This window comes from Propithecus coquereli, unplaced genomic scaffold (assembly GCF_000956105.1).
Source record: "Propithecus coquereli isolate 6110/MARCELLA unplaced genomic scaffold, Pcoq_1.0 Scaffold16, whole genome shotgun sequence".
NCBI classification, from domain to species: Eukaryota; Metazoa; Chordata; class Mammalia; order Primates; family Indriidae; genus Propithecus; species Propithecus coquereli.
This window is the reverse complement of record NW_012140524.1, coordinates 1,861,116-1,880,119: the sequence shown is the minus strand read 5'-3', so window position 1 is coordinate 1,880,119 and position 19,004 is coordinate 1,861,116. Positions and strand designations below refer to the sequence as shown.

At 39.0% G+C, this 19,004-nt stretch overlaps 1 protein-coding gene across 1 annotated transcript; it reads left to right on the top strand.

Moving 5' to 3' along the window:
- Positions 1 to 1,058: 1,058 nt before the first annotated feature.
- KIAA1551 (KIAA1551 ortholog) lies at positions 1,059 to 12,229 on the top strand. Its single transcript, XM_012641052.1, has 3 exons — positions 1,059 to 6,118; positions 8,659 to 8,742; positions 11,484 to 12,229. The coding sequence occupies exons 1-3, from the start codon at positions 1,066 to 1,068 to the stop codon at positions 11,642 to 11,644; spliced, it is 5,298 nt and encodes a 1,765-aa protein (XP_012496506.1). The 5' UTR covers positions 1,059 to 1,065; the 3' UTR covers positions 11,645 to 12,229.
- The last annotated feature ends 6,775 nt before the right edge of the window (positions 12,230 to 19,004 follow it).

Below are 19,004 nucleotides of genomic sequence, written 5' to 3'. Positions count from 1 at the left end.
GTTCATTTTAATCAGAGATCTTGTATACATCCTTCATTTTCTAAGTATTTGATTTTTGTGATATTAAGCTTTGCGCCAGGAACCAGGGACAAAGACCAAATGTATTTCTTAGTATATTACAGGTGGTATATCCATAAAGTGGAATGCTGTTCAGGCAATGAGGTAGATGGTAGGTATATATGTAGTGAAATAAAATATACTAGGTATAATAAATGGAAAAAAGGCAAATTTTAGACAATGTGTTTGGTAGATTCCAGTTTTGTTTTAAAAGACGTTTTATTTATGAATTAGAGTCAGTTTGTGCCTAGAAATTTTCATAGGCTATAAGGTAACATTGCATATCCCTGGGGAGTTTAGACATTGGGGATGGACAGTAAGAACTTTTTTACTATATGTTTGAGCTTTTTTTATTTTTTATTCATAGTGAGCATGGATTATTTAGAATAAAGAGCTTGTTAAAATAAGAGCAAACTGATTGGCATTTAACACATTAACTACCATGTGAGTTGTATTTAACTGAAGCTAGTTTTGAGCCCAGAGCCTCGTGAAGCACACGTAACTCACATGTCTCTTTACCTTGGGAGCCACGTGAACTATTTTTCAAGTTTCATATAACTCATGCACAGAAAACAGTAAAAAATAACAAGTTTTTCATTAAATTAAAAAGAATCATTTTGTTTTTGAAGTTTTTATTCTATTTTCATAATAAAACACCGTGGCCCCAAGGAAAAATTTTTTTTCTAGTGTGACAGTCCATGCATTAAATGTAACAAATAAAATGCTAGCTGTATTGTGTAGAATGAACTTCTGTTAAATACTCCAGAAATTTCATTGACATTTGCCTTACATTATTACATCCCCCATTGCTATACCTCTTCCTAAATTAAAGATGGGGCTTGTCTAGTCTGAAGTTTCACTAATTATGATTGATACAGTCAGCTACTGATTTTCTTAGAAATTTTATCTAGGCAAAGCAGTGTTTTAATAAATGATCTTTATTTCTTACAGATTTCTGACATTCAGAACAACTGACTTTTAATACACTGCTACTATATCAACTCAACAATGAATTGGAATGCAGAACCAGAGAGTGCTACATTACCACCACAGTATCCTAAAAGCCAATCGTCTTTTTTGCAGCAGTCTTTAATAAACCAATTTACCACAACATCTCATAGCTCTTTCGGCTGTCCTGGAAATAACCAAGAAGCGTGCATGTATCCCAATAATTCAAATCCAGTACCACAGCCACTCCTGAATATCCAAAATTATCCTCAACAGATCCCTGTTTCTGATATAAATAATGGGACAGTTGTGGCCTCACAAACTGCATTAGAAAGAGTAACATTTGGAAATGTTAAAGGACCCAAACAACTAAGTCACAATTTACAAATGTCTTCAGGAGTTACACAGAATGTATGGTTGAACTCAACAATGAGAAATCCTGTGCTTTCTCATACAGGGGCAGCTGTATCTCATCAAGCTGATTTTGCAACTAATATACCCAATATACATGCACCACAGAGTCAACTTGTAACATCAGATACCTATTCTTTGCAACTGCAAATGATCCCTTCCAATTCTGTAAGAGTTCCTATAACTTACCAAGGGAATCAGGGACTTAACCAATCTTTTTTGGAGCGAAAGGTTGACTGGGCACAACAGTATGCATCTAATGGACTGACTTATCCAGATTACAGACCACTTCCCAAGCAATACTGTTATGCGCCACAAAAACTTTTGCAAGATCCTAATATTCAGAAACGAAACCCTATGCCATCTACGTCATTACAACTTAAAAATAGTCAGCTTCCAAATTCTTCCCTGACTTTACAGTCAAAGGAGACTGCAGCTGTACCCTCTCAGCAATATGCCACTCAACTTGACAAAAGACTCCCTCCTCCTCCTCCTCCTCCTCCTTATGACTGTAGATACAGAAGCCAGCCTTTGCAAAGTGCTCAGGATGTTCTTAAACACGTGTCTGTGGAAGTTCCTCAGAGTCAGAAAATGCACTCATCTGAAATAAGGATGGACTCTTACAGAGGCTTTCAACAGCAGTGGCAAAACCCTAATGAAAATGTCAGCGCAATTGGAAATTTCTGTAATGTGAAAGTAAATGCCAATGTCAAACAGCCTTTTAATGAACCAATTAGATCTGTGGATGCTGTTCAGACTCTTGCTCAAAATAATCAAGAGAAAAGAATGGATTTTTGTAATCCAACTTCAAATCAATTACTGGATACAAGTGTCACAAAAGAAAAGCTAGTGAGAGATATTAAAACATTAGTAGAAATAAAAAGGAAGTTTTCAGAACTTGCAAGGAAAATTAAAATTAATAAAAATCTTTTGATGGCAGCAGGTTGTATTAAAATGACTAATACCTCTTATAGTCAACCAGCTCAAAATTCTGAATTGTCCCTGAAAGAACAAACTGCTAAAATTCAGTCTGGACTACAAATAACCCCAGTAACTCCAGAGATTGCAGAGGGACAGTCATCAACAATAGCAGAATCTACAGAAACAAGTAAAACACACTGTGCATTAAATTCCAACATTCAAGAAATCAATTGCAGAAAGTTTAACCAAGTCAGTTCTGTTGTACTAAATTCTGTCTGTTCAGAAAAGTTGCCAATGTCAGACCAGTGTCATGATTGGAAAGTTCCAACGTCTTCAAAGACATCAACTGTTGAGATGACCCAGGCAACATTGAATGACACTGAGCTTTCATCAGAAAATTCTGTCCAAGTTGAACTGAATCTGCCAGCAATTTGTGAGACAACATCTGTTCCGCAGTCTACATCCTTTGAGGAATATGCTTCAAAACTTCTAAATAAAAATAGGCTACTTCTTAATTTGCTTACACAAGGAGATAACATTGAGAAGAAATTCTTAAAAGATGCTAGTAAAACTATTCAGGATTCTAAAGTAGACAGTTGTGAAATGAATCTGAATACTCAAATCACTGGTAACCAACTGACCTTGAAAACTACAGAGACATCAAGTACTTCTAATGTAAGTGCCAGGATTTCAGACAACTCTAATTGCATCAAGCATGAATCCTCAACAAAAGGAATGCTTGCTGAAAGTGACAGTAATTATTCCATGGAATTGCTGGCAACGTGTCTTTCTCTGTGGAAAAAGAAACCTTCAGAAACTACAGAAGAAAAACAGTGTAATGAGTCAAGAACAAACAGAACAGCAGTTGGAATTTCAAAGCCTAAAGATGTCTGTGTTAAGAGTCTTTGTTCAGTTGTGGGAAATTCTCAGGATAAAATAGTTAATCCCTCACAAGAAACAGCTTTGTCAATGGTAGTACAGAATTATGAGTCTTCAGGTACAACTATAACAAAGGGAACAGAACTTCAGATTGCTGTAGTATCACCCTTAATTCTTTCAGATGTCAAAACATTGTCTGTCAAAGGAATAACACCTGAAGCTTTACCTGAAACGGTATATCCAGTTATTAAAGAAGGCAGTGTTTGTAGCTTGCAAAACCAATTGGCAGAAAATACGTCAGTAAGTGCTGCTTTGAAAGTTGATGTTAATGGACCAGTAGCAAGTACTATAACATCAACCAAGATTTTCCCACTAACTCAGAAGGAAAAGGAGAATGAGTCAACTAACGGTAATTCAGAAGGCACACCTGACGTCAATCAAGGAAAGTATAACAATTCAGAACCAGAAATCCATTCTGTTGTGAGTGATAAACAAACCTTGTATGAATCAGGAGATAATACTATTGTGAGTAGTGATATATTACAGATTGACAGTATTTGTTCTCTTGTCGAAGGTGATGTATCTTACAATTCCCAAATAGCAAAGATATTCAACTCTCTACCTATGAAAAAGGTTGAGCCACAAAAACCTCTACCCAATCAGAAAGGGATTAGTAATGGAGAACAAAAAGAGCAAATAGATAACATCACTGAAAATAAAGACTTTGATTTTCAAAAAGATAAATTAGTACAGTGCACAGATGTTTCCCATAAAATAACTGATCTGTCAAAGTCAGAGCAACCTCCAGAGTCGTCATCTTTTAATAATGCTGAAGCAAATAGAGGTGCTCTAGAGGAAAGCAATGTGGCACAAACCGTGGAGAAAGAAGGCACAGCTAATAATATGTGTTCATCAGCTGCTGGTCAGCAGGACATTTACTCTCAGGAAATTGATGTATCCAGCAATTATACTGCCCAAGAGCCTGCAAGAAATGAGATTGATAATGATAAGACATCTGCCTTATACCTACATGATCAGCTGTCAGAACTGTTAAGAGAGTTTCCCTATGGCATTGAAGCTATAAACAGACATGAAGGTTCTGTGGGCCAACAGATGACCAATCAGATCTCAGAAGATCAAACTGGTGGTAAATCCAGTTGTGACTCCAAAGACTCAACAGATCAAATACAAATTACAATTTTAAACTCAGAGCAAATGAAAGAATTATTTCCTGAACAGGATGATCAACCCTGTGATGTAGACAAATTGGCAGAACCTCAAAAAGAAAAGCCTACTGCAGAAGTAAGTGGCCAGAGTGACACCCAAGCACCTACAAAAGGAGAAAATTGTGATTCTCCAACAGTGGACTCAGAGAAAGACGATGTCCGTTGCTGTGCATTGGGTTGGCTGTCTATGGTTTATGAAGGAGTACCCCAGTGTCAGTGTAATTCCACCAGTAACTCTACTTCAAAAGAAGAGAAAGGGAAAGCACAGTGTTCTCCTTTGAAGACCAACAGTGGTAAACAAGGGCAGAGAACCTCTGCTCGAGATGTCTCTATTGTTGAACTTAATAGTCCTTCAAATAATCCAAAGACTCCTCTGACTCTTACGGATGAGAAAAATCATTTTCCTGAACTACAAAGCAACAATATAAAAGATACATCCAAAACAAAACATAATAGCCTTCTAAGGACAGAACAAGAATTAACTGGTCCATTTTCCTCTAAATGTGATAAAGTAGTCTCCTTGCAAAATCATGAAAAAAAAACCCTGAGATTTCATGAGGTAACCTTTCACTCCAGTAATAAAACAGCATTTTATGAACAAACTTCTCAAGAAAGCTTGCAGAAGAAACATGTAACACAAAACTTACGCCCACTAAAAGCAAAAACAGTTTTATCCATAAATAAAGATCTGTATAAGAAGAATAGTTCTTCAGTACAGTTAGTATCACCAGAAAAGAAAAAGTTAAAATTTAAAGCAGGTGGCTTCAGACAAAAACATCTGGAAAAAAGGAAGTTAGACCAAGGGAGCATACTAGACATGGAGGTAAAGAAAAAGAAACATGATAAACAAGAGCAGAATAAAACCGTGGGAGGCACACTCAAATTATGTGATTTTTTGTCAAACCCAAATGAAAGATCCAGTGTTAAAGAAAAGACTGTGTCAAATACTAAGTCCTCAGACCCGACGGCTAGTTCATCTAAAGGTAGTAGAGTTCTAACTGTGAAGGAGTATTTTCAAAGGCAGAAGCATAAAGAAGCGATGAGTAATAAAGCATCAAAGAGAACCCATGTGAAAAATGTACCATGCAGTTCTGAACACCTGAGATCTGGTAAGCTTTCTGTGCAAGTTGGAAGTTGTGAGAAATCAAATGAGAGACACAGTATCAGTGTACAGACCTCTAAAGAATCATTAAATATTTTTACAAGCCATGGTAAAAACCTCAAAGTCCACCATTCCGAGGAGTCTAAAACATCCAACGTTTCAAGGAATGTTAAAGGAGCAGTTGGTGGAAAGCAGCCTGACAAAATGTGGATTGATAAGGCCAAATTAGGCAAAAAATTAGCCAGTATAAGCAATGAAGTTCAGTTTGGCCAAATGCCTCTGCAAGCAAAGGAACAAAGGAAATCATACCTGAACAGAGTTGCATTTAAATGCACTGAACGTGAAAGCATTTGCCTCACCAAATTAGATAATTCACCTAAGAAGCTTAATAAAAATAAAGAGAAGACACAGGAAAATAAACCTAAGACCCTTTTACCTGTGAAAGATACTACAGAAAAACCAGGCATGCTGCAGTTTAAATTGTGTCCAGATGTGCTGTTAAAGAATGCAAACTCTGTTGAAGACAAAAAGGATCTAAAGCCTCGTCCTAGGAAGGAGCAAGCTGCTGTGCAAGGTTCAGTATGATTTTCACGATGGTGTCTACAACATTGTAAAAGAGTTGTAGATCGATATTTGGGCTGATGCCTCTCATGCTATCTGGGTAGCTGGGAAAGGTTTTGATTTGTTACTCCATTGCCTGGTATTTGTTTTTCTCAGTCAGTGTTTATTGGGCAATATTTAGTTTTATATTTATCGCCATCTTATTATAAATTGTAGTAAATTGGTGATAATGAGCTATATAAAACTGGAAGGTTTGCCAACTACAAATACTTCAGTATGTACCAAAAAGGCTGTATTGTTTAAAACATTCCATGTTCCTTGTGACAAGTTTGAAAAGTGTCAAGTATACATTGTTCTAAGAGTCTTTGTTTTGTTAATTCTCCTTTGGACTTGTAATTTTAAAGCCCTGTGAATTTGGAAATTTTGTTCTAAGTATTAGGGAATATGTAACGATTGATAGTGAAATCTTTTTGTTCATATGGGAAATGGGTCGATTTATTACCATCTTTGAAATAGTCGATGACTGTGTTATCACCAGTTAAAATGGAAACATCTAGTCTACTGATGAAATGGGAGGGCCATGAAAGCTGTATTATCCATTGTTAAGTTATATCTCTAAAGCCAGGGTGGCATGTCTTAGGTAGCTTAATGGTAGACCTCTTAATGTAGTACAGAAATGAATGAGAAAATAGATGACTAATTCTTTGTAGTAGTAAGGGAATATTTAGGGATTGTGGATATTATTAGGTCATTAAATATGAAATGTCCAATTTCGAATCAAAAGTTTAGTTTATTCTATCTCAAACAAGAAGCAGTACAATTAATCAGAGTATGTGCCTAAACTGTTGACACAGTTTTGCCATCTTAATGGTAGCTTGTTTAAGAAGCCTGGAGAGCCAGTGGCAATGAAATCGCCACAGCTTGTTGAGAATTGAATATTTTTTCTTCTAAGAAGAGATCCAAAGGCTGGAAAAAATAAGTAGTAGTCATTTGGTGCAAAGTCTGGTAAATGCAGTGCATGACAAAGAGTTTCCAAGTCTAGCCTCTGTAGTTCAAGCAGCGTAGTTTGTGCGACATGTGGTTGAGCTTCATCTCACAAGAGGATCGGCCTGTCTCCATTGACCAGTCTTGGCTGCTTAACCACAAGCATCCTCATCATTTCGTCCAGTTGGTTGGAATAGACATCCACTGTAATCGATTGACCAGGTATCATGAAGCTGTAGTGCTGGACCATCAAACAGACACCATTAGCTTTTTTGGGTGAATATTCGGTTTTGGACTGTGTTTCAGAAGTTCATCTTTATCTAACCGTTGTGCCAAATGCTTGTGATTGTCAAAAAGAAGCCATTTTTCATCACAACATGAAATACAATGTACAAATGGCTTGCCTTTATGTTGTGACAGCAAAGAAAGGCAAACTTTGAGACGATTTCTCTTCTGACACTTTTTTAATATATGTGAAACTCATCTATCCAGCTTCTTTGCTGATTTGTTTCAAGTGGTCCAATATCATTGGAATAGTAGTGTCAGACCTTGCTGCTAATTCACGCATAGGTTAAGATGGATTCGCTTCCACTACAGCTTTCAGCTCATCATTAACCACTTTGGTTTCAGGTTGTCCACGTGGCTCATTTTCAAGATTAAAATCACCAGAACGGAACTTCTGAAGCTGCTGACATACTATGTGTTCATTAGCCACATCCTTCCCAAACACTTTGTTGATATTTTGAGTGGTCTGGATAGCATGGTTCCATGACGGATTCATATTTCAAAATAACGTGGATTTTTGACTTAGCCATGGTTTCACAAAAATTGCTCTAAAAAAAAGTTTGAAAGATAACCACAAGCCAAACCATGTGTTTGAAAGAATGAGGACGTACCTTCTCAATAAAAATAAAACAAGAAGTGTCAAAGTGAACCATGAGAGAGATCAATTGTCAAACTTAGTACTTAAGGAAATCGGACATTTCATGCTTAATAACCAAATATATATACATATATATATTATATATATGGGTGTGGGTGTGTGTATACATATATATGTATGTATATATAGTGCATTGTGCTGAGAAAATCAGATGGAAATGGAAATCGTAGTCTTTGCTCTTCCAACTATATTTGTTGAGATGCATAAAGTTATAGCATAAACAGGGTACATTTTCTTGGAAGGTGATAGAGCTATGTGATTAAATAGAGTACAAAATTCATTTTGTAAAACTGGTGATGTCAATAGGTCCTTTCATTTGGATCCTTAGAATATGAGGTGTGGGTATAATCGGAGTATTTGGAAGTGGATGAGGGCATGTAAGTGACTTTATATCTGTGGGACCTTAAATATCTTCAGGAGTGTTGATGTTCAGCTCAGGTAGGGGGAGCATAATTACATAGTGAACATGAACTTGAAGATGAAACATTTTTCTAGGCTTTTTCTTAGGGTTATGTTGTATGTGGGCCTTCCAAAACCTAATTTAGGCTTACATGACTTTCCTTTATTATAGTACTAACAGAGATAAATAGCAATATCTAGAGATCTGAAAATGAATATTTAAATAGTTTCAGGAATAAAAAGTACAAAAGAAGACTGGTTAAAATGCGTAACTGTGAAGAAGAGGATGCTGGAGGACACTGAAGAAACAGGTAAAGTCATCAACTGTTTAAGTTTTAATTTTACTTTCTATCTGGTGTATGTAAGTTGGATTATGATTATGATACTGTTATAAAGTATGATTTCATCCATGTTCTTTTTTTCATTCATTCAATGTTTATGAGTGGTAGGAGGACATTCTCCTATTTTCTCTGTCATGCTGTGGACTGGGAATCTGAGATTAATTTCCTTTCATCAAGAAAATAATCCTCAGCACAATGAATTAGATAAAGGGTTTGCATGTTTTTCCTGTACAGGACCAGACAGCAAATATTTTAGGTTTCTCCGGTTATAAGGCTCATTATAACCTGCAGTCACATAAGGCTGACTGTATTTTGATAGTGAGAGGGTGATCCTAGCTGAATTTTTTTGCTGGGAAGGGCTTTGGGCTGAGGGCCAACCAGAAAAACTAGAGCTTTCAGTATTCAATTTAATTAGTGGAATGAAGTACTTTATTTTTTTAAAAAGGGGAGACTTGGCAAAGTGTGTGAAGAAAGCGTAAAACAATACATAAGCAGGCATGTAGAAATTGAGTCAAGTATACATTGAAACATGCATACAGGAAAAAACCAAGTTGAATCAAAGAAAGAAGAAACATACCCTATTCAGAACAGGTAAACAACCTATGGTGGGGGTGGGGAGGAAAAGAGCAGTGAGAGGTCTGAAAGTGAAAAAACAGTAGCCCTCAGGTTGGAATACAGAAAGCCAAAAACAAGAATGATGCAAACAGGCACAGTGATCGGGGCAAGAAAGGTCCTTGGAAACAGGAGAGATGTACACATTACCTCGAAGAGAGAGTGAGAGGCATGTTTGGAATCAGGCTGAAAATATTCCAAAGGCAGATACACAGATTGACCAAAGAGGCTCAGAGATAAGCACAAGCCAAATGACAGCCGTAAAGACAGCCACAGCGGGACCAGCAACACATAGTGAACGTGGGCCTGAAATACTCAGAACCATGATGAAAAAATACAAGCCAGGGCACAAATACAGTAAGATCTGAAGCAGGGTAAGACAAACCAAGAGTAAGTTACAGAACTCTGTCAAAGTATGATGAGACTCAAATAGGTGAAAAGAAAGGGGAAAGAAAAATCAGGTGGGTGCTACATGGGTATTCAAAGACCTGTTGGGGCAAATAGAACTAGCTGTGGAGAACAGCTCTGGGAAAGAGTGAAACATAGACCTAAGGTGAAGAGACTGGAGAAGAATGAACCAGCTATAAAGTGAGATGAAAACGAATGCCATGAGCTCCCAAACAGGTATAAAGAAACACTTAAGATAAGTGTATATCTGAATTTGGTAGCAAAGGTTGGAGTGCACACAGAGTCAGTGAAATCATCAGGGTGAAGTAAAGAGACGAGAAAGTAACAAGAATCCCTTGGAAAGCAAGTTAGAGACCCACCTTGGGCATTAGCATTACTGGAAGAATTTGGAACAAAGAATTAAGAAGACAGAATACTTGACCCACTCAGGCAGGAGGATGAAAAACAAGACTATTATCCAGCAAGAGATGGCTACATTAGGAATGAAAGGTACAGGTGGTCCTTGACCTTACAGAAGTGTGAAAGTGAGAGCACATTCTGTAGAAGCCATAGCTCGAGTAAACTATACAACTGTTCTGTTTCACTTTCGGTACAGTGTTCAGTAAGTTACATGAGATATTCACCACTTTATTATGAAATAGACCTTGTGTTAAATGATTTTGCCCAACTATAGGCTAGTGTAAGTTCTGAGCATGTTTAAGGTAGGCTGGCTAAGTTATGTTCAGTAGGTTAGGTGTCTTCAAATACATTTTCAACTTGAATGTCTTCAGTTTATGATGGATTTATCAGGTCATAACCCTGTTGCAAGTTGAGCATCTGTGTAGGTATTCTGAATAGGGAAAGAGCACTGAGGTTGAGGCACATCTAGACACTGCACAGAAGTGGGAAAAGCTAGGTCTATCCAAAAAAGATACTAAGGCTAATGCAATGCTGACATGATTTGAAGAAACAGAAAAGTACAATTGTGTTTTCGTGTTTTAGAATAACTCATACATGACAAGGCCAGAATATTAAAACTATCCTTATCATTCACTTTTCGGGACTGTCTGGTTGCTCTTTGTGTTGCTAATTTAGATAGCTGTTAAAAAGGTCACATTCATAATGTGCAAATGATGGATTTTATGGAGCAAGGGCAAAGGTAGAGCAGAGCAGCCCTGGGCAGTGGTAACACCGGTGAGAGTAGAAAATACTCTCCAAAGGAAAGGCAAGATACCATGTGTATATAACTTCATTCTATGGGTAAAGAGCTATCGTTTGCCAGACTTTTGCTTAACTACTTGCCCAGTTTTTTTTTCCTGGGGCGGTCTCACTCTGTTGGCCAGGCTAGAGTGCAGTGGCGTCTTCATAGCTCACTGCAAGCTCAAACTCCTGGGCTCAGGCAATCCGCCTGCCTCAGCTTCCCGAGTAGCTGGGATTACAGATGCACACCACCACACCTGGCTAATTTTTCTGTTTTTTGTAGAGATGGGGTCTCGGTCTTGCTCAGGCTGGTCTCCAACTCCTGGCCTCAAGTGATCCTCCCATTTTGGCCTCCCAAAGTGCTAGGATTATAGGCATGAGCCACCGTGCCTGGCCATTACCCTAAATTTTATCCCACCGATGAATGCACATTTTCCTTCCGAATTTTCATTGATGATATATTGGTCACACTCAACATTGAGAGTAATAAATAAAATTTTTGTTTCCCTTAGATAACAATGTTAATTCAAGACCGTCCAAGAGAAGCTTCAGTGTAGATGGATTTGAGATGCTACAAAACCCAGTAAAAGATTCAAAAGCAATGTTTCAAACCTACAAACAGATGTACCTGGAGAAGAGAAGCAGAAGCCTTGGTAGCAGTCCTATAAAGTAATTACAAGATGTGGTTCTGTAGTTGCCACTGGGAAATTTCTGTCATTTTCTGTTCAGAATACTTTGCTGGAAGTAACTCAGAGCTGCCACGATAAAGATTTCTCTGTCAGAGAGAGTTTGGTCCCACTTAGGTTATGTATTCCATTGAAATTGCTTAATTAAAATGGCTTGAGAACTTTGTGGGTAAGCAGACATAAGATATAGATAGTATTTGGCAGGGAAGCCATAAGGTATTTGAACTTCTACATTATTGAACCAAGTTTACCGTTATTTTAAGAAGAACACTTTATACAGACCTAATTTTGAAATGCTGACTATCCACCTTAAGGGAGGATTGTTTCTCAGTTAGGGACTCGTTTATTTAACTGGGACTGTACATATATTTTTGTTTTTAAGCAACATTAGCAAAACTTATTTTTCAAAACTGCCCACTGTGAATGTCAGATTATATTCTTAAGTATTTTATACCTAATTGTAAACTTTTTTTCAGAAGTCTTGTTTTATACTTGTTAAACTGAATACAATTTTTGGATAATGTTTTAACATTACTTTTCATACTTGAAATAAACATTTATTTTTTAAAAAAACTAATTTGAGATCTTCATGGCTTGTTTTTTTTTTTGGTTTCCTATCCTTGCAATAGGACATGTTTTGAAAAGGTATTTTTATAAGTTGAAATGTCAGTTTGTTGGATGTCACAGTAGATATTTTTAGAATGCATTCAGATGAGAAGATAGACTTTTTCCTGGGTTTAGGAAATTGCAAGAAAGCAGGGAAGGCAAGATAAAAAGTGCATTCATTATATTCAAAGTGCAAAGTAGACCAATGAATTTTAATAGAACAATGCAGTTCCTTGTGGTTTCAGCTTTCATATTGTAACAGTTATGTGTTGCTTAGTGACAGGGAGTGAAATGTGTTCCTAGGTGATTTCATCCTTGCGAGGACGTCAAAGAGTGTACTTACACCAACCTAGATCGTACAGGTTGAGCATCCGAAATCTGAAAATACAAAATGTTCCACAATCTGAAACTCTGAGCACTGACATAACACTCTTGCCTATGCACATCTAGATGAGAAAAGCTCAAGACTAACTACTGGTGTTACCAAGTGAAAATTTTTATTTGAGGTTCTCTTCAAGAGAATATTTGAGGCTGGGCGCGGTGGCTCACGCCTGTAATCCTAACACTCTGGGAGGCCGAGGGGGGTGGATCGCTCAAGGTCAGGAGTTTGAGAGCAGCCTGAGCAAGAGCGAGACCCCGTCTCTACTAAAAATAGAAAGAAATTAATCGGACAACTAGAAATATATAGAAAAAATCAGCCGGGCATGGTGGCACAAGCCTGTAGTCCCAGCTACTCCTCGGGAGGCTGAGGCAGGAGGATCGCTTGAGCCCAGGAGTTTGAGGCTGACGCCACGGCACTCTAGCCAGGGCAACAGAGCCAGACTCTGTCTCAAAAAAAAAAAGAGAATATTGGACTTTAGACTTTGGACCTTTGGATTAGGGATGCTCAATTGGTAAATACACTGCAGATATTCCAAAATCTGAAAAAACCTGAAAATCTGAAACACTTCTGGTCCCGAGCATTTCTAATAAGGGATAATCAACCTGTATAGCCTGCTATGTACCTGGGCTAAATTGTGTGGCCCAATGTTTCTAGGCCACAACCCTGTATAGCATGTTACTGTGTTGAATACTCAATGGTATTTGTGTATCTAAACAGAGAAGGTACTGTAAAAATACAGTATAAATGATAAAACGGTACACCTGTATAGGGCACTTAACTGTGAGTGGAGTTTGGAGGACTGGGAGTTGTGAGTGAGTGAATGTGAAGGCCCAGGACAGTACTATACATTACTATAGACTTTATAAACACTACCCTTAGATTACACTGAATTTATTAAATTTAAATAATAAATTTAGCTCACAGTAACTTTTACTTTCTAAACTTTCAACTTTTTTTTGGAGACAGGGTCTGACTTTGTTGCACAGGCATGAGGGCAGTGGCATGATCATAGCTCAATGCAACCTCAAATTCTTGGGCCCAAGCAATCCTCCTGCCTCAGCCTCCCGAGTAGCTGGGACTACAGGCACATGGCACCATACCCAACTCATTTTTCTATTTTTAGTAGAGACAGGGTTTCACTATGTTGCTTAGGCTGGTCTTGAACTCTTGACGTCAGGCGATCCTCCCACCTCGGCCTCCCAGAGTGCTAGGATTACAGGCGCAAGCCACCGTGGTAAGTATAGTTAACAATACTGTATGTTTGAAATTTACTAAGAGTGATCTTATGTGTTCTTACTACACACACGCACGAAAGGTAGCTCTGTGAGGTGATAGATATGTGAATTAGCTTGATCATGGTAATCATTTCACAACTATACCAAATCATGATGATGTACAGTTTGACAATTATATCGTAATAAAGTTGGGGGAAAATTTTCCTGAAAGTAAATACATTTAAAATGGAAACAAGTAGGAGTGTATGTTAGAACAAAATGCAAATCTACTCAGAAATTTAAGATAAAACTGGAACAAACAAAAAAATGTTTTGTCTGGGCTGCACCCCATTAGGAGCACCCCATCCATTAAGAGGTGAGCTCATTCCCTCTCCCGGAAGTAAGGCCCAAAGTAGAAGCTATTTCTCTGGGAAAGCTGGAAGAGGGAGGACACAAGAGCAAGTAACCTGGGCCACAGAAAACCAGGAGTTTTGGCTGTTGCAGTTCCACAACATCAGTCTTAGCTTGTTCCTCGTTCCACAATATCAGCAACGTCAATGAAAATGAAAACACTCAACTGCATGTTTGCACCATTTGGATGCTTTCCCACTTGTAGAAAATGAAAAGTATTTGGTTGCTTACATTCCCCATCCACATCTCTGTTCCCTTCTTTCAGTTTTCTGCTAAGTCAGGGGAACACTCTGGCTGCAGAGCTGTATTCACTTTATAGTTTGATTTTGTTTACTTCTGGGACCAAGGGCAATTTTATCTATGTTTAAAGAGGCAGAAGATAGAAAAAAGAATCTAAATGACTTCTTGTCCTTGAGCCTGGCCTGAAGCCTAGGCAGTGAGGCTGAATTCTGGGTTAAGGAGCCTCAGGAGGGTGGAGTGAGTAATAAGGTTATTCAAATTAATAACCACTAAAGCAAATGTTATTTTAAAAATTTAGGCAGGTGATTACCTGCTCTCTTTGGAGTGTTTTAGAGAGATGTTAAAGAAGAGCCATGTTGGCATAAACCAAGACTCTTGATTTCACTGCATGAAATTCAAGAGAATTGAAAGATACTGTGGGGGCCAAGGGAAGCTCCCCCTCTGCCCTCTGAAAGTTCACTGAAAAATCAATTCACAAAAGGCAGATTGAGAAAAAGCATACAAATTTATCTGACATGTACATGGAGAAAATAACTGAGTGGTTACCCACCCCCCAACAGGGTTCAGAAGCGTATATACCATCCTGGCAAAACAGGTTACAGGAGCACGGAGAGGAGAAATTCTGCTGAAGGGATTGCTAGGGAGAAGGAATGGATCCAGGAACAGAGATTGGCTTGTAAATAGTTCCCTTCCACAGTGAAAGGGTCATTCCAGGTGTGGTTGTAACAGAGGGAACACCCTAAAAGGTAAAATGTTTTATGAGCTGCCCCTTTAACCCCACCCCTCCACACTCTTGGGAATTAAAACCTGCATTGCTGCCCAAAGCCAGTAATCAGAAGGGCAGGGGAGTGTTCTTTGTTCTTTGCACCATACTGGGCAGAGGTCAAGAGAGAGTCTTCCCTGGAGATGGGGGTCAAGGAGGACCATCAACTATAGTTAAACACCAATACCCTGAAGCTGAAACCACCACCACCCCTTAAAAGCTCTAATTCTGCTTTAGGGAGGACTGTGGTACTTTTAAGAAGAGAGTCTGCCATACTCCTCATTTGCCAGCAAGTTAATAAACTCCTCTTTCCCTCTCCTCGCATCATTTGCCCTCGTTCTTCATTCAGCCTTGGGGATAAGTGCCAAACTTTCAGTAACCGTGGTTACATTCTTGGTCTTACAGGGAGGGGAAGAAAAAACAATATTCTCCTTGGTGGGTCTGGATCTTAGGCAGATAAAGGCCTGTGCTTATTCTGGGGGGTGGTGTCAGAGAGACCTTGTGGCTTCTTAAGTTCAATGTGCTATATTTTGGGGTCTCGGTTTTCTAGCCCCAGCAATATTTTCTCATGTGATTTCTAGCTTTTTCCTTATGCCCACATTTTGCAAAGCACTGCACTGTATAATACAATTCTCCCAGCAAGCCTATATTATAATCCTCTCTTTTGGCTGAAGACACTAAGACCAAGAAGGGTTGTATAATTTGCCCAAGGACACACAGTGGCAAGTGGCGGTCAGATTATGAACACAGGCAATGAGACTAACACTGCCCCACACTGCTCCTTTGTGTATGTTTGAGTTATGAGTTAAGACAGATGTCTCCTACACTTGATCAACTTTCTACTCACTCTTCAGCTATCACACCCAGATGAAGGAAACCGAAGACGGGTAAGAAGGTTCTAATTCCATATGCTTCCATCCTGAAAAGTCTCCTGTGTTGGGCCTCAAAACAACGTCCCCGAATGAAGGTCTCAGAAGTAAAGGTTTTTCTCTGACCTTCTTCTGCCCTCCTGTCTCTCAGTCCCATTCTCCCCCAGGCTAATCATACAAACTAGAATCCCTCTTCCCCAAGGCAGATCATAGAAACCAGAATTGTTTTTCCCCAAAGCCAGCATTAAGACTGAAAAATAATACTCTAACTTTCCCTCTGCCTTTCTGTGTAAAAACTAGCCATAAAAAGAAATTATCTGACCTACCTTGTTTGACTGTAGGCCTAGGCCATAAGACCCCCATTCCAGTGAGGTCCCTGCTCCACACCCAGGAAGAAGGACTGCTGCTCAGAGAGGCCACGAAGAATCCAGATAGACAGGCCTTGCTGGGTTTCCCCAGTCAGTCTATTAGCATTAGATCGTGCCCTTCGTCCAGTCGTATTTCTACACAGTTGTCCCTACTTTACCCAAGCATAAAAATGGAAAACTCCCTCCTATCTTTGGGTCTTCATTCGGAAGGCTCTTGTGTATACACATTAAATAAATTTATATGTGTTTTTTCCAATTAATTAGCCTTTTGCAAGTTGATTTTTCAGTGAACCTTCAGGAGGCCAAAAGAAATGAAGTACTTATACATATATTATTCTATTGTAGAGGAGGAAGAAAAAAAAAACCTTTTTCCTCTACCCTCCTAGGTTATCTGGCTGGGATCCTACAAATTAGATGGACAAAACCCAAATAAACAGGTAAACAGATAGCTTGCCTACAAGTACTAAAAATTCAGTGGTGAGGAGTGATCAGAATGTGGTCTATTTAGCATCTTAATAAGAGAACAATAAATCTGTAGAAAAGTGACAAAGGTGAAGGTTTTAGGTGGGGGAGCAATGGCTCACATTAGTAATCCCAGCACTCTGGGAGGCCTAGGCAGGAGGATCACTTGAGGCGAGGAGTTCGAGACCAGCCTGAGCAAGAGTGAGACCCCAACTCTACAAAAAAATAGAAAATTCAGCCCGGTGCAGTGTCAAGGGCCTGTAGTCCCAGCTCCTCAGGAGGCTGAGGCAGGAAGATTGCCTGAGACCAGGAGTCTGAGGTTGCAGTGAGCTAAGATGATGCCACTGCACTCTACCAGGTCAGCGGAGTGACAGTTTGCCTCAAATTAAAAAAAAGGGGTTTTAGGCTTCCAAGGGCAGCAAACTGTGGGAGCCTGCCCTTACGGGTGTTAATGGAAAAGAATGTTTTAACATAAGGAGCTGTTTATCAGAGACAAGCCACTGGACATATATTTATTCTGTAAATTGAGGACCTCCAGGTTTGTCTAGTATACCCTTAGGCCTGTTAACGGGTTACAAAGGATGTCTCCAAGAAGGGAGGGGCATGATGAGGCATGTCTGACCTTCCTCCTCCCAGTAGGCAGTTTAGTTTTGGGATATCCTCTTGGCCAAGACGGGATCTATTCAATCAGCCAGTGGCGGGGTGAGCCTTAAAATTTTATTTTAGTTCACAGTGGAGAGCTGGAGCCAGGAGATATTAGCCCTTCTTCTTGGGAAGCTGCTTTGGTCCTTGGAAGCAGTGAGAGCTGGGAACCTTCTTTTGACTCTAGGTGAGTTGTCATGAGGGTAAGTTGATACCTTGGGAGAAAGGGCCTCATAGGGCACAAAATTCACTCTAGGTTTATATTATATGTAGCTTATGTTTTTTACTAAGATGTCACCTTATAAATATATATAAACTGAATTCCTTTTCTTCGCTGCGTGGCCAGGTAGTCCCCTTTTTAGGAGTTGGCTTCTGCAAACCCCACTGAACTGTTGGGAAGCAATTTGGTGGTTCTAGACATTTGCCAGGGCAGGGAGATGTCTGATTCTAAATGAGAGTCGATGCTCAGGTTCCACAGCCAGGTTTGTATCCTGCCCTGAGACATGTAGAGGAAGCAGCAGCCTTCCAGATCCGACCTTTGAAGATTTCCAGAGCCACTGTGATTGAAGGAAGAAGATTATCCTGGATGTGATTCCAGGGTTGCTCCTGGTCTGAGGTATTGCTAAATTTAAAATTAAAAAAAAAAAAAAAATCAACAGCTTTTTTTAAATGTCTTCTTCTATTTCATTGTATTTTTTTTTAACTTGCCCTGAGACATGTAGAGGAAGCAGCAGCCTTCCAGATCCGACCTTTGAAGATTTCCAGAGCCACTGTGATTGAAGGAAGAAGATTATCCTGGATGTGATTCCAGGGTTGCTCCTGGTCTGAGGTATTGCTAAATTTAAAATTTAAAAAAAAAAAAAAATCAACAGCTTTTTTTAAATGTCTTCTTCTATTTCATTGTATTTTTTTTTAACTTGCCCCAGTGGTAGAAGTCTTTTGCTGAATGATTTTGATGATTTTTGTTCTGTCTTGTTGATAAAAGGGAAAGAAATATACAAACTTCGCATTTGGTGACTTTGTGAAGGTTTCTTTAAGATGTGCATTCCTTTCTGCTTGCTCTCTAGTAAATGTTTTACTACTGAAAAAAAAAGAAAACAAATGGAATACCAGGGTTGTTTTAGTGAGGTTTGTTATGCAGATTCTTCTCAGTGTCTTCCCAGACTGAAAAGACTGATAAGAGGTTGCAGTGAGCTATGATGAGGCCACTGCGCCCTAGCCAGGGCGACAGAGCAAGACTCTGTCTCAAAAGGAAAAAAAAGGAAAGAGAGAGAGAGAGAGAGAGGAGAGAGGAGAGAGGAGAGAGGAGAGAGAAAGGAGCAGTCACAAAGTACTATATACTGTCTGATTCCATTTACTACATATGGTCTGATTCCATTTATGTGAAATG

What these genes read in the sequence shown, in the direction of transcription:
- KIAA1551 (XM_012641052.1), top strand. Translation starts at nt 1,066, where the DNA reads ATGAATTGGAATGCAGAACCAGAGAGTGCTACATTACCACCACAGTAT. An exon ending in GGAGCAAGCTGCTGTGCAAG is followed by an intron (nt 6,119 to 8,658) that starts GTTCAGTATGAT and finishes ATATTTAAATAG; the next exon opens with TTTCAGGAATAAAAAGTACA. An exon ending in GGAGGACACTGAAGAAACAG is followed by an intron (nt 8,743 to 11,483) that starts GTAAAGTCATCA and finishes TGTTTCCCTTAG; the next exon opens with ATAACAATGTTAATTCAAGA.